This window comes from Drosophila mauritiana, chromosome 3L, assembly GCF_004382145.1.
Source record: "Drosophila mauritiana strain mau12 chromosome 3L, ASM438214v1, whole genome shotgun sequence".
Taxonomy (NCBI): Eukaryota; Metazoa; Arthropoda; class Insecta; order Diptera; family Drosophilidae; genus Drosophila; species Drosophila mauritiana.
Window position 1 is genome coordinate 16,265,441 of NC_046669.1, and position 15,386 is coordinate 16,280,826.

The 15,386-nt window shown below is 40.2% G+C and overlaps 2 protein-coding genes across 5 annotated transcripts in view; one reads left to right on the forward strand and one right to left on the reverse strand.

Moving 5' to 3' along the window:
* Positions 1-15,386, reverse strand: part of LOC117139021 (LIM and SH3 domain protein Lasp) — a 28,239-nt gene that overhangs the window by 10,874 nt on the left and 1,979 nt on the right. For all 3 annotated transcript variants that reach the window (XM_033301117.1, XM_033301116.1, XM_033301115.1), the window contains exon 2: positions 166-260. In XM_033301117.1, coding sequence (XP_033157008.1) covers positions 166-260 — 95 coding nt within the window. The remainder of the gene's footprint in view (positions 1-165; positions 261-15,386) is intronic.
* Positions 10,646-12,184, forward strand: LOC117139023 (homeotic protein female sterile). Of its 2 annotated transcripts, none has more exons than XM_033301120.1 (2): positions 10,646-10,794; positions 10,858-12,184. In XM_033301120.1, exons 1-2 carry the CDS (start codon positions 10,765-10,767, stop codon positions 11,980-11,982), a joined length of 1,155 nt encoding a protein of 384 aa, XP_033157011.1. In that variant the 5' UTR covers positions 10,646-10,764; the 3' UTR covers positions 11,983-12,184. The 2 variants fall into 2 exon arrangements, with proteins under 2 accessions (XP_033157011.1, XP_033157012.1); XM_033301121.1 differs by having other exon boundaries at positions 10,717-10,794; positions 10,862-12,184.

The following is a 15,386-nucleotide window of genomic DNA, read 5'->3' on the forward strand; positions in this document are numbered from 1 at the left end:
TGAGGGGAGGCAAATCAAGGTTGACCATCCTCCAGCGCATTCCGATTTCGAGTGGGTGCGATGCGATAAGGCTTAACGTGATTGCCCCCACAGTGCTGCTCCGCAATTGTTCAAGGGGAGGGGGGAATGGGATCTAGGGGGTGGTATAAACTTGGTTAAACTTACGCCTCACAGTAGGGCATTTTGTTGTAGCCCTTGTAGGTTTTCATATTGAGCGTCATGCCGCATTCTGTGCATTTGAAACACGTTTTGTGCCATGTCTGAAACGAAAGAAAAGAGGGGAAAAACGTTGAATTACAAACGGAGAAGAATCAGAGAAATTGTCGAGAATGCAATATTATTATTGCTATTTGTTGTTTTTGGTGGTTCGGTGTGGCGGTGGTGCTGCCTTTGCTCTTTGTTTGTTGCTTCTTGTTAGCCAAATTGGCGCAGTGCAACTGAAAAGTCTGGGCCAAGCCAAGCATAAGAAGCGCTCTCAAAGATACTTTCATACTATTCCGTTAACTAGAAATTTATGCGTACACATATATATATAGTTTTGCTCCAAAATTAATTGGAAGTCTAGTAAAAGGAAATAAGAAAGCAGTTAAAGAGCTTCGAAAAAAAAAAATCGTATTAATTCCGACTGTTTTTATCTACAACTGAATTTCTGTGATTTTATGTGCATAACTTTAGCAAGACTACTTTTATCACTTTTTTATTAACGAAAGAGCATCACGATAGATTTAATATCACGAAAATGTTTTTAGTGCATTTTTGTTTTTAAAATATCGGAAGTTTTTATGGTATTTTTAATAGAAAAACGATATATTATAAAATTGCCCCAAAAGATATTATTTGAAAAGGTTAGGCTTCGTATTTTGGCATAAACGCCAAAAAAACTACCACTACAGACTCCAATTTTCTGCTTATCTCAAGGTTTCTCAATCAGCGATGAAGGTGAAGAATACGAAGATATCGCAGTTAGTACCGTTCAGTTAAGATAACTGGTTAGATAAGCGCGGCCAAGTCGCACAGACAGATGAGAACCAGGCAAACAGACATGGAAAATGTTGCGTGATTTGTGGTGACTTGGCATATGAAGTGGCGGAAGAACGCGCATCTCACAGATACCGAGATACAAAACTTCGCAACGACCAGAGTAAGAACTTGTGTATGAAAACTTGGCTTGATAGCTCGACTTCGTCTGTGGTTCCTGAATGTTTGGTTTTCCTTCTTTTATGTTTCTGTTTGCCTGCAACGCGTTATGCAAATTTTCCGAAAGAGGAAAAAATCTCAAAACCGCAACGGAGCCCCGACACATCCACATCCCCATTTACCGCACCATCCTTGACGTGGAGGTCAACAAACGATTAACTTGTCTGCGGATTAGCAGACGAAAGAGATGGCCATACATTCGCCGAAAGAGATGCCAGATGGGAGTACAAAATATCTCCTAATTGGTTTTCAACGCTGTCTGCCACTGGAAGCTGGCGCAAAATAGAAAAAAAAAACAACGCAAAACCAGTTTAAACAACAATTAAAAGTGTAGAAACAAAAAAATACGATAGTTAATTGTTTGATGGACGCAAACACAAATAACACAAGGAAACACAAAAAAATATAAGTGAAATAAAAACGAAAGAAGTCAGTTCAACGCATTCCATGGCCCGAAGAGAAAAGCTGAAAGCGAAACAATCTTTGACCCCACTGAACCATAACCGGAATAAATCATCGGATTTTCCTCTCTGAACCCAGCACTTTGATTCATCTGGACTTAAGCAAATGACTTTCCAGCTCAGGGCGCATGCGTAACAGGGGCAGTGGTTTTGGGCACATGGATGGCCATTGGCCAACTGGACCACCGATGCAGTTCGGCAAGAATGCCTGAGGTTCAGATACTTTTAGTAACTCTAGGATTTAGTTTGTAAGTTTTGTGTGTCGAAGACATTAACTGTGATGTATAGACTTTCTATTTAGTTGTTTATATATAAATAGAAACTGTATTTATGGCTCTAAAACCATTGCAATATTAACTGCGTAAGCAAGCTTACTTTCTTTCTGTAGTATCTAGTATCTTATTGAAATTGTTCAAATATATGCATAGATTATATAACTTTGTGTATTTGACATAACTTTTGGCTTGCCAAAATCCATCGACTTTGATGCTGCTTAAGCCGCACGAAAGTTGCACATACAGTTTCACTTTCGCCACACAAAATGCTGTCGAGTTTCTTGCTCTTTTCCCATATATTTTTTACATGTTGTTGTGGGAGTGGTCATGTGCATCTGGATGGGCCATGCACACACATGGGAATGTAGACATGGGCTTATTTAAATGTGATGAGGTAATAGTTTGTTGGTCGTTGGTCAACAACGGAGTACGACGTCGTCTCCCTCGCCGTCGACTGCATTCAATTTCCATTTTGTGCGGCCACTTTAACCCACTTTTTCACTTTTGCGCTCGCTTCTCGTCTTGATTTTCAATTTGCGGCTCAATTTTCAAAAGTTAAACGTTTCCTCTTGGCTTGTTTCGTTTTGTTTTTGGTTTTATTGCCCGGTTGTTTTCTGTCAACCACGACGAGGTGTTAAATTTGCATTCGCATTTGCACGCTTTCAACGTTTCTCGACCCTCGGAGTGGCGATAAAAACAATTGGCATGAGCCACGAATTGGTAGGAAAATCTCGAATTACCACGGCGAATAGCGAATGACAAATGGCAAATGGGGGCAATGAGCACCAGCAACAACAACAACACCAGAAACCACAAAGCAAACAAAATTGCTTCAAAAAATCTATTTATAAGTGTAACAAAGAAAAATAAGCCCGACTTGAAGTGTCAAAGTGATTTCTTTAGATTTGCATAAGGAACTGAAACTGGAGCACTTGGAAATGGGCACAGATACATATGTTTAAAAAGCAACTGATTTCACCCAACTTCGAATTTGGTAGAGATAAAACAACAAAGGAAAGCAGCTAGCTTCTCTCTTTAATTACATTTATTTTGTTTGATTTGTGATTCAACACATTCATTGATTTTACACAAATTTAAGCGTATTTGAAGTAAAGGTGTTAAAATCCTTTTGAAATCTTCACATTGTTGGCAACGCAAATAATTTTCCAAACAATTGTTCCTTCACTTTAGGCAAAAAACTTTGACTTTAGAACGAATCATAACTTACTCTTACATATTTAATATTTAATATTATCTACTATAGAAATATTTCAATATTCATCATTGAAGAATATTTTACAATACATTACATTTCATAGATAGTATGTTTTTTTGACACTTCAAACTATGTTTAGTATCTTTCTTTTTAGTATCTCAACACGCTTTGCACCAAAGTGATGACTTCCGCATTCTGTAGAGTATTTCGAAGGCGAATTCTTAAAAGTTTTGGGACAATAAACACTTCAAATGCCAAACGGCAAAAGGCAAACACTCTTCAGACATGAGAGCAAACTGAAATCCAGATTCGCATTGTTGTCCACAGCCAGATTTTATTGTTTTTATTCCCATTTTTTTTCTTCTGGATTTTGGTTTTTGTTCGCCGGTCGGTCAGTGAGGGAAGAAATTCTATGGCCATTCAGCGGGAGAGATGCTTTCTCTCTATTGTCCGGGGAAATGCTTATGCTACTCAGCTTTCTTTGAGCACAAATTAAAGTTCGACTAGATGCAGCGCTTAAAAAATAAAACTGTTATTTATGCTCGTATACCGTTATGAGCTATCAACGGAATGAAGTCGAAGCTGTTAACTATCCCCCCGCGCCAACTTTACATAAGATATTAATCATGATTTAAGGCCAACTCAAGCGTCTCTTGACCAACTCTGCGTAGCCATAACACACATCTCCGCCAGCAGTTTAATCAAAACAACAACTGGAGAAACCATCAAAGTGGAGGAATGAACGGGCAATAGTCGGAAAAACAGGCATCACATTAAAATATAGAAAAAAAAACTATATATAAGATGTGATGACACTAGCCTGCAACTTAAATAAATTTGTGTAAAATAAACAAAGGAAGTATATATAAATACACCTTAGCAAAACGATCTTCTCCGCTCTGTTTACATTAAGCATCTTGAAATATTCTATATATAAATATAGATATATATTCCAGCGACTATTTCCGAACACTCGAGAGTACTTTTTGTCCAGCATGGACCACTGTTGCCCAAGTGGATTGGAGTGGAATGGAGTTGTCCCCGCCAGAAGACAACGCCATATCCAAGCTCGCTGGAGTCCACTTCACCCCCCCTTCTTCACTTAGCGCACTCGACATTGCTGGAGAATGAGTCATCCGCACTCGAAGATTTCGCTGGCAGCAGCAGCATTAGGTTGCGAATCGCCCAGATTCTTGCCGGCAAAAAAACAAGTGCACAAAAAATGAAAGAAATAAATAATGCGAGTAAAAAGCGAAACGAACGCAGTTGGTGGCCACCAGTCGCTTCATTCGCCGCCGCCACTTGCGGCAATAAATGAAATTAATAAACAAATAATTCGGTTATACTCGTATCGTATGTATCTCTGCTCTCAGATTGAAGCGAGCGTACGTGCAAAAATGTGGAAAAAATAATAACCATAAAAAGCGATTCTAATCAAATGTGGTTTGTTGATCTTTTGGCAAAACTGGGTACACTAAAAACTCTACATTAAGTAGTGAGTAAGGGGTATAACGAATATTTTATATATTTCACAAATGGAATACGTCAATCCTATACAAATTACATTAATCCCATTTCAATCTCTCATTTCAAAAAGTATCTGCGCTAAACATTTGCAACTTTTGCGCAAGTGTAAAGAAATATATTTCACCGCAGCGATTGGAGTGACATGAAGGCCAAAAGAATGTTGAATGGAATGAGGTTGAGGCAAACATGATCCACATGCTCTCATATAATAACACCACATGGGATTTACTTTGGGAGCTAACCCACCGCCTTATCGCACAACTTTCACAATGAATGTGACTCAAGATCCTAGCAAAGTTATCGCGCATTTCGCAAAGTATTGAGTTGAATTTAACAACCATATATGCCATGGTGCGATATTAGTTCACTATTTCGGGATAATGCTATACAATTTCGCTTAAAAATTGCGTCATTTTGCTTTTTTTTTCGCCTTTTGATTGTGCGGATGGAGTGGCAAAAAACAAGTATGCATATGACAGAGTCTGTGCAACGTATGCAATTGCAAAATCTAACATCAAGTTCCAGTTTTCAACTAAAAGTCAAACAAAGGCAATCCAAGTCGCAGGAAAACAGAAAACAAACTTGCAACTTTGTCTATCAAATTCAATTTATGGCACACACCCCCTCCCCTCCTCTCCACACTTTCCACCCCGAAAACAACTTTTAATTAGCCATCAGCTAAACTCAAATAAAGAAAGGAAGCCCCTAATTCAATTGAACGAAACTGAAAGCGCGTTCGAGCAAATTGAAAAACTTGTAGATTTCAATCAATGGGAATGGGAAGAGATCGGTTTGAGCAGATACCAAACGGTTTTTCCCAGTTTTCCGCCCTTTTTCGGGCGTGTGAAAACGCCGAAGATGGAAAAACATGAAGTGAGAATTGCATAAGCAAACAGTGTATAACACAAACAGCTTGCCTGGGGCTAAATATTCAATTATAGCATGACCAAATTGGGCTTTAAACTGGTCACGTCAACAGCAACAACAATTAAAAACCATTTGCCGGCTTACTTAACGCTCATCAGCGGCCAGTTGTTGTTGATAATGACAATTATGTCATGTGTGGGCCACCATATATAGGGAAAGTCGGAGAGTCAGACAAAGGCGACAATTGTCCCACAGACCGACAGACAAGAAATTCAATCAGTTATGAAGTAGTTAACTGATCGAGTGCCGATGACTCATCGCAACACCTCAGACTTTATTCAGAATCGTACAACGGCGATGACAGTACTTTATTTGCCATTTTTGGGTATTTTCATTTTTCATTTTCGGTACGGATTGTGAGTACGTCGTTCTTAATCTGTAAACACCTTGACCTTACGTCAGCACGCATTTTTTTTATATTTTTTTTCTTTTTCTTTTTTTTTTTTTGTGCTTATAAACAACAATTGGCGGTTCGCAAACAGAGCATGGCAAGGCGTGTTAAATTGACCAAAAACTTGAACGCAACTCGGGATTTTTTGGGTTAAGGCGCAGCCACGGCTTGCCAAAACAGAATGTAATAAAAAAAAAAAAAAAAACACTCAAGAATTCGAAACTGCAGACTGCTTTATTACCCTTTAACGGGCTTGGATTTTAAGTTTTAAGGCGTTCAGAATTGCATTCACACCCTATAACAATCGTATAACAAATACTACAAATACTCTTTATATTTCATGTGTGAAAAACATATGAATTCTTTTTGTTTAAATGTCATTTGGTTTGATTTTTATATCTTATCGATGTAGCGATCTTTGACCGATAGATAAAGTTATCGAATAGTAAATGTTTCCACTTATCTAGATATATTAAACTTTATACCAAAACAGTTAATTGGATGGCTAACAGAAGATTGGTGTTAATAGGGGCATAAATTATATCTTTGAAAGAACAAGAAAAACTAAACAGCAAATTACCTAACTTGCTTAATGAATCAAAATGCATTATTTTGAAATGCTTGTTGGGAATTCAAACACATTGTTTTTTTACATAAAATATTTATCCACTTTTTTTAAACCCCTTACCATCAAGAGTATCCACGTATGATGGGTGCTGCTGCTCTGGCAAACAAAAGCTCGAGCTGGGAGATTGGGATAAAAGGGAGGAAGCGGTTTAATTCTGCTTGGTCGCTTTCACTTCCGCCTCATCAGGCGGATTCCCCCCCATATCTTTCTATACGTGTGACTCCGAAACGCCCCTGCCCCGCCCACTCGCAACACCAAGTTGCAACTCGGAACTCAAACGCTGCAGCAAAGTTCCACCATCAGCGTCATCAGCAGAAGCTGAAGACACAGCAGCTGGCAGCTGGCAACTGCAACTGCAAGTGGGTTTTGATTTCACGTGGGGTGTTCCACTCGACTCTCATTCTTTTTTCCATTTCTATAGATGGGAAAGAAGCTGGAGGAGAAGGGGGAACTGCCGCCGCCGCCTAATGCTCCTCTTCTACGCAATCAAATGTCTGTTTGCTCTTCTCTATTTAAATTGGGCATTACCAACGCTCCGGTGATATATGTTTCCTCCTCTGTTCGCCTGACATATGTGCAGGCGTCTCGGATCGGGGTCTTGAATATGCATCTAACGATTACCATATGCCCGATGATACCCATGGGAACATACAGCAGAATGTGTGAGCTAAATGATAAGACCAATTAGAAAGTGATTTGTGAACAAGTCACTGCTGTAGATCACTTGTGACACACTCCACACAAAGAAGTCAAGCTTGATTATCTATTCAAGACTTCACTTCCAATTGCCGCCACTTGAACAAAATGTTGTTGTTGTATCAGATTAAGAAATGATCTATTGGGTTCAACAGCCCAACTAAACAGAAAGTTGGGAATAATTTATGATAATTCATTTTGACAAGTTTACAAATGGCAAGAGCTCATTGAATGTGATAAAGAGCCTAATAATCTGGCCTACATATTCTATGCATAATATGTTGTGTGTCCAAACTAAGCCCCGAATGTTTATACAGATTTAACTCACCTAGTCCCAGCTTTTTCACGCCATTTTCCCCGTTTTCCCCCGCACCCCTTGTCCATCCTTCACATTTGCAGTCAATTAGCAAAGTCAATAGGAAATGCCGCCTGGGGCTCCTTCTCCTCTCCCAGTTTTCAGTTCAGTTCAGTTCAGTCCATTTCAGTTTGGTTCAGTTCTGCTGACGTTTCAGCATTTTGCTTGTTTAATTTATAAGCGTCAGAAACTTCACACACTCCTTCCCGTCACCGCCCACCTTCCGCCCATTTATCCGGCAGTTAAGACTACTATTTGAATTTTCACTGGCAGCACAAAGGGCATTTCCCATTTCCCACACAGTGGGCAAGAGTGCTAATTCAAATACAACTACGACTGGCAGGGCTTATGTGATTAGCAAAGTTTTGGCACAAAAAATCAGATCTAGTATCCAATGGGTTGACTGTGTCGTAAGGAAATCATTCATACTATATAGGAGCACTTTTCAATTATTAATTAAGAGGACTCCCTCTTGGCACACAAGACGAACAAGCGAAACTTTTGAATGTGGGACACAAGTTCAGCGGCAGCAGAATGCGGTTTGTGGTTAAATGTGGGCCAGAGCTGAATAATGGAGAAGATTTCGGTGCAACGGGCGCAGAAAGTGGCAAATTGAAAGCGACTTAAGAACGTGCATCAATCAAATGCCGTCTGATTAAAAGCAGTTTAAGCTAAATTCTAACCTGTATTTCAGATACATATATCCTTATATAGGGGGTGTGCATCATATAATAGAAGAATATAAATCTCAAGTGCCATGGAACTCAAGAGTCACACAACCACCACTTGAACTTCTCCCATTCTGCCCCCTTTTCTGCCCTCCCCACTCCACAAATGCAATAAAAGCAGCAAAGATAGAATGCCACGCCTATTTACAGATCCCCCCCTCATTGAAAACTTGAATGCGGGGGAATCAATTGGATGATGACGACGAGAGTCATGCAAATGCTTAAGAGAAAGAAATAATAAACTAAAGACAAGAGGGCTGTGCGAAGACGAGTTCAACTTGTCTTTTCTTCCCCCCCCAACCCCCACACTCTGAATTTACACGAGTCGTTGGCAGACCTCTTGAGTGATCTTTCCCCTTGGTTCCGCCCCTCCGCTCCCCTCACGCCATGGGTGAGTTAATAAAGATCAATTGAATTTAAACAAAGCAATTCAACCGAGGAGGAATATACTTCTTGCCACATTTTCCACCCTACACAAACGGACCTCGGATTCCGCTGGTAACTCTTGTTTACAAGTGACAAAAAAGAGGGGGGAAGTGTTCCCCTTCCCCCAAAAGCAAATGCGCATTAACATCAATATAATGTCAGCAACAAAGACCAAAATGTGCAGGGAAAAACAATTAAAAGACGTAGAAGACAGGAAATACACAAGAAGCAGAAGAATCAAAAGCTTGACCCAAAACTTGTTTAGACTCTCTTCAATCATCTTGTCCATTCTTCTTTGTCGGTCATTAGTCAAAATTTGAGCATCGAAATTAATTATACAATACCAGAACCACAATGGGAAACGTTTAATTGGAGGGAAAGAAGCCCTAGAAACGGGCGAAAAAAAAAACAACGAAATAATACAAGCCGCAGCGGCAGAAGCTATTTAAAGTTTCCAAACAACTTCTGCGAAGACGAAGACGACGACTTCCACTTTCCGAAGTGGACAAAACTTTTTGTTACATTTACAATTTGGGACACAAAAGACGCCAAGTTGCTGGCCAAGCGAAATCTTGACTTTGAAGTTTGTAGGCATAGAAAAATCTGTTTGCTAGCAGTTTTTCTCAGCCATCTTTTTTTCGCCGCCTTTGATTTGCTTTCCATCTCGGCGAGGAAAAAAATTGGCAAGCGAACCTCTTGAAAGCGAAGTCTAATTAGGCAATGTCTCAAATGAAGGGAAATGGGAGCAGCGGAGACTCAAGACTGAAGATTCTCTGGCAGATTAAAGTGCAATGAAAGTGAGTGGTAAAGTCGTGGGCTCTTTTTTTGGAAACACAATTGCATAAGCTCGGAGTGAAACAAAAGTAATGGCCAAAATGATTCTCAGGCAACAGGGAACCGGAAAAACGATAATTAAGGTGCAGAATGAAGAAATGAAAAGGTTGAGTAACTTCATAAATTACAATGCTCATTTATTACTGTTTGCTATTTTACCTTAGCTAATATGGTCTATTGTAAGTGCAATAATAATCTTTTTAAAACTGAGATTTATAGAAAACGAAACAAGATTTTAAATAACTTGCCTATACAAAGATTTCTCTTTAAAGACTATATCTTCAATTATGCACTACACATTTATGATACAAATAAATCTGATTAAAAAGAAAAGATATACGAAGTTTAAAGACGGGAAGCAAATTGCAATAAAGGGGAGACAAAGACAGTGACAAGTCGAAATGTTGTCCCCCTCTATCGTATCTGCATCTCTCTTTCTATCCGCCTGCTGCTTGACCACTTTTATTTTCATGCCTCAATTGAGGCACCCCACACTCCCATTTTCCATTTTCCCCTTTCCCGCCGACCATTTTCCCCACCCTTCCCTTTTGGAGCCCCGCATCATTGTCCATCCACCGTCGAGTGAAAAATTGATTGTCATGCAAAAGTGAACTTTAGTTTCGAGTTTTGAGTGAAGTGAGCGAGGTGAAGAGGCTCAGTCAAGAGCGGAGAAAATGTATATAAATAAATACATAAAGCTATTGTCATTCTTCTCCTATCCATCGTGGCTTCCGAAAGCGAAAAGGTTTTGAGTGAGGCACAGAAAGAAAAAAATCGAGATACCGTTTGACATACAAAATGCTCTCAAGTCTTTAAATTATACTTTTTCATTCGGATGAAACCGAAAACTCAGTTGATTGAAAATCCAGGATTGTAGTTTGCAATTTTTATTCTTAGTAAATTGCAAAAACTTGGAGAGTTTAAAACCTTAACGATTTTGAACTACTATCGATATATAGATCTTTAGTATTTCAGTATTTATTTGTGTGCTACAAAAATTGTATATATATGGCAACCCTGATTGTCAAACTAACAGGGCAGCTAGTTGTCAAATTTCTATCAGAATATAGTGACTGTCGAATCGTGGAGACTCAAAGAAGAAAATGAAATCCCAGTACACCCTAAAATCCAAAGTAAGTGCTTGTTTAATGTCGTCCATCAGGTGAAGTAATTCCCGATTCGAATTCCGATGTAAGCCAGAGCCAGCAAAAACATCTATAGCACTAGGGCCCAACACTAATACTAAACTGGCGGGTCCAAAATCGAGATCCACGGCGGTGGTGGTGAAGCGCCGGAATCGCCGAAATTGCATTGATGGAGCAGCTGGAGGCTCCACTAGCGGCAATTCCGAGGGGGGTAACTTCAGAGCAGCTTTCTCCGGAAGTGGTAATTCGACAGGAAATATTTCCGAAGGAGGTACATCGACTGGACGCAAGTCCATTGGTAGTAAATCAAGAGGAACTTATTCCCGAGCAGGTTATACCGGTGCTGGTAGTTCCGGATCTGAGAATAGGTCGCCGCCCCAGCTCGTTCCGGTGCGGCGTAAGCCACTCAGTGATTACATGATGCTGGAGGAACATCCATCTACCTCCAGTCGTCCAACCACATCCTCTTCCTATTTATCGGACCAGGATCCTCCGATGAGTTATGCCGCGGCGGTGGAATCACTCCCCATATCCAGGCTCAAGGTCAAGGTGGTGCTATCCCCACGTCTCAAGCGGTCCGGTAATCAGCCGGCGATCAAGCGGCTGAACCCTAAAAATTCAACCGACGCCAAGATCAAATTGATCCCACCGACGCAGTCTAAGGCACACAATATCCAGCTAAATCCGAAGCGCAACATGGCCCAGGTCACGCCTAAATCCCGCGATGCCCACGTGAATTCCAAGTCGAATAACTTAGCGCCACCTGGCGGAAACAAAAAGAAATCCAAGTCGAAGAAATCCCAGAAGCTCAAGCAAAATCAACCACGATCAGAAGCAACTTCTTCTCCGGAGCAGTCAGCCTCACCAAAGTCCTTATCACCTTGTGATAATCAGAGTTCTCCGCCGAAGTTCTCCGATTCCAATGCCTACCTGAACCATCACCATGAGCAAATGCAGCGCTTTCTGGCTGAGCAGACGGCTGGTCAAAAGCCGTATCCCAACCGTGGCCAAGTGAAGATCTGCAAACAACACAATGCCGAGCTGCCAACCAACCGATCCCTTTTCGACTTCGATGAGCGACTATTCAAGCGCGGCGATCTCGAGTCAGCCGCATTTTTGGCCCAGAACCAGGCCATGATACGCATGTGGCTCAATCCCAACATGCTGATCTCCTAGGCCGCTCAATCAATTACCAATCAAAAATTGATCATTTAGTTTTATGTGTTTGAAGTTGTTATGTTGCATCAAAATTCTAATCGAAATCTTATGAGCAATCTCTGTGGCACGTAGACTTACGACCTCAACTATGGAAGCCCATGGGGATTGAACTGTATTTTGAATATACATTGGCAAATAAAAAAGTTATTTGATTTCAATATCTTGGTTGTAGTTTGCTATTAACGAGAAGAAACTGAAACCCTAACTACCTTTCTTTCAGCGCATCCAGCGAATTTCCTAATACATACATCTCAAAACGTCCTGAAGTTTGTTGCTGTAGTCATTTGTCACTCGAAGAGGATGCAAAAATTAAAACATGGCCCAGTGAGAAGTGATGGCCTATTGGGGCGGCCAAAAGAGGAGGTTTTGCAGCGGGCGAAAGAAGAGGTCGTCAGCGGGGTCAGGAAAGTGCAAAAATGTGTGCCAGGAAGACAGGGGCGGCGGTGCGCAGAAGCTAAATGGGGGTCTCGTTAAGTGGCAAACGAAGTCAAACGGACGGCGCGACGCTTTTATTTTTGATGCTTCGCTGCCTCTTTGTGTGACTTGTGCTCTCGACTTTCCTCTTTCGCCGCTCGACTCGTGCTCTGCGAAATTGGCCAGAAAAGTCTGGCCAAAACTGGCACGTTCCTATAGCCATTGCTATAGAGCTATGCCCACCAAAGCCATCGAGCCACAGAGCGAGCAGCTCTCTTTCTCGATCCCCCCAACTTCCCATGACAACATGACAACAAAGAGGTCATTTACTTTCCTTGCGAGCATGAAATAATCGTTCGTCGTGGCTCTGACTCTGAAAAAAAAGATGTAAAAACATCGAAAACAGCTCGAAAAGTCAGGCCAAAGCCAAACAAAGCGCAAAGCAAAAAGTCAAACTCACATATTTCGTGCAAAATAAAGCCCAAATGCAACAATGACTACTATTGGTAAAGCAGTAAGATGGGATTGCAACTAACAGATACTCTGCATCTGCGAATCTTAGCATATCGTTATATAATAAATGAAAGTTTATAATTAAATGTTAGGAATTTTCGAACCATACAAAAAATACCAAGAGTTCATAAATATTTAAGTTCAGTTAATTTATACCTAAAAACTTCGTTATGGTTTTTAAGGAGTTATATAGGTTATAATATGTTCCTGCACTTATATCTAATGGTATTCTAATAAATTCCACATAATTTATCCGTATCCCAATATACCCTTTCTTCATCAAATGCAATATAAGACAGGAAGGAGAATATAAAGCTGAGAGATAAATGAAATTGGCAACAGAAGCGACAGGCACAGAGGATATAGGCACGGCTGCAGGAGGCCCAACTTTATGGGCTAACAGTCGAGTTGACTTCTCCATTCCGAATCGCTTGGTTTTTAATTTTTTTTGCTCGTATCAAAAATCGATTAACAAAGCGCCGCCGGCAGCAATGCGCCGCATAAAGCCGCAAAACTTTAACGGCACATTTAAAAAGGCATTTCTTCAAACGAATTCGCGTGCCAATCTCTCTATGCGCTCGTATCTATGTACAAATTTAAGTATCTATGCGAGGTGGAAGGAAATAAGAGATAATTGGTATAAAATAGCCGTTTATTGCTGTCACGAGTATCGATTTCTATATCAGGATATTAGGATGTGTCACGTGCAGATAGCAGCCAAGGAAAATCTCGCTCTGAAAACTCCCTATAGTTCTATTGCTGTTTAAGTTACGACGATTCAGGGAAAAGTGCAAAATTTATAGTATTAGTATATTATCTCCCTTTAATGAAGCAATACTATTGTTCATTTTTAATGATTGAAAACAATCACACGAGCATTGCGTAAGCAAACTGGACTTGAAAGTCGGAAAACAATAGTTCGAGCTTGGCTTCTGATCTCATAGGCTTTTATTAGTCAGGGTTATTGTATTGCCATAAATTGCAAGTACAGTGGGTATTGGTTGAAGAGAAATTTTATTAAATTCTAGTAATAGGAAGATTAAGTAGCTCAATATATGCGTTTTATATATATAAAAATATAAATATATATACAAATTCCACATAAAATGAGTTAACCACTTCCTGTTTTCAAAAAACTACTGTATCCCCTTCGAATAAAAAGTTCCCCAATTAGTAATGCGCTGAGCGGCTGAGCAAAATAAAAATATGATTGATCCCCTCCGCACAGCAATCATTTATTTTGTCAAGCCTCTGACCTCATAAGGCGGGCGATCTATTGCTCAACTTCAAAGTCTGTTGTGAAATGCATGCACATTTAAATTGTTTCGCAATGGCAGACACACCCGGCAACAGAAGGCAGGCGCAAGTTGAACACGAAGTTTACACAAGTAAACTAATGCAATTTAATATGTAAAGGTAAACTTATGCTCCTCAAACTTCGCCCACCTCCCCCCACACCACAACCCCACACTTCTTACCCATCAAACGTTGTGTTTACAAGTTTCAGCATTTCCATTAGGCGAAAAACACACGCAGACGCACATACATAAATGTTTTATAACCGACTTCGGTGCGTCTGTCTGGTGACTTTAAAATAGTCTTCATTACTCCATTGTCTATAATTAGAAACGAAACTGCTGACTCGGAAGGGGAGAAGAAGCAGAAGAAGAAACTCTAGAAAGACGAGACTATAATTAGGATGTGCTCCTTGGCGCTGAAGGGGTATTAGTTCCATACGGGGCAAGATTGACACGTTTCAACGCTGCTGATATGCTCGAAACTGATTGGCAATCGGAATTCGTTGATGGATTCAATTCGATTCAAAGGGGATTCGTAATGTAAATGTTTGGCTCGGCTCGATAGCTGCGTTATCAGCTTCCAAATTTCGTGGGAACAACAATAACACAGGCCCTCGAAACGTAAACACAGACTGATAGACAGCCCAGCCAAGGGCGAAAATAAAATGGAACTGCAATTGGGGAAAAGCCCCAGACTTAGAGGCAAACATAAGTTCGCTTAAAAATAAACTGGATTAGGCGTAAGCCAATAAGCCCATGGGCACACGGAACATGAGAAACGAAAGTCCCACTTTGCGTGCAACTACAGCTGTGTTTAGCCGTTTAGTTGGAAAACTAATTGCGAATATATAGTACAAACATTATGCAAATTCACAGTTTGAAAGGAGCCAGCTTATTATAGACTGCTCCTTGTAAAAGCAACAGTATTCAATTTAATTGTTCAATTTTGTATCCTATTTATTTCTTAAGAAAAACGAATGCGTCCCATTAAGAGTGATTTTTATTTTGAATATTATTCATTGCATTTTAAATTCTTATAATTGAAGAGTTTGTACCGTTAAGCTCGACGATTTCCAAGAATGCAAAAACGCTGTATATTTCCGGTAACCGAAATATCTTAATTTGAAAAATATTCCA

Bases quoted from the DNA above. Each gene is read 5' to 3' on its own strand.
- LOC117139023 (XM_033301120.1), top strand. From the start codon at position 10,765: ATGAAATCCCAGTACACCCTAAAATCCAAA. The intron at 10,795-10,857 runs GTAAGTGCTTGT...TTCCGATGTAAG, and splicing joins AGTACACCCTAAAATCCAAA to CCAGAGCCAGCAAAAACATC.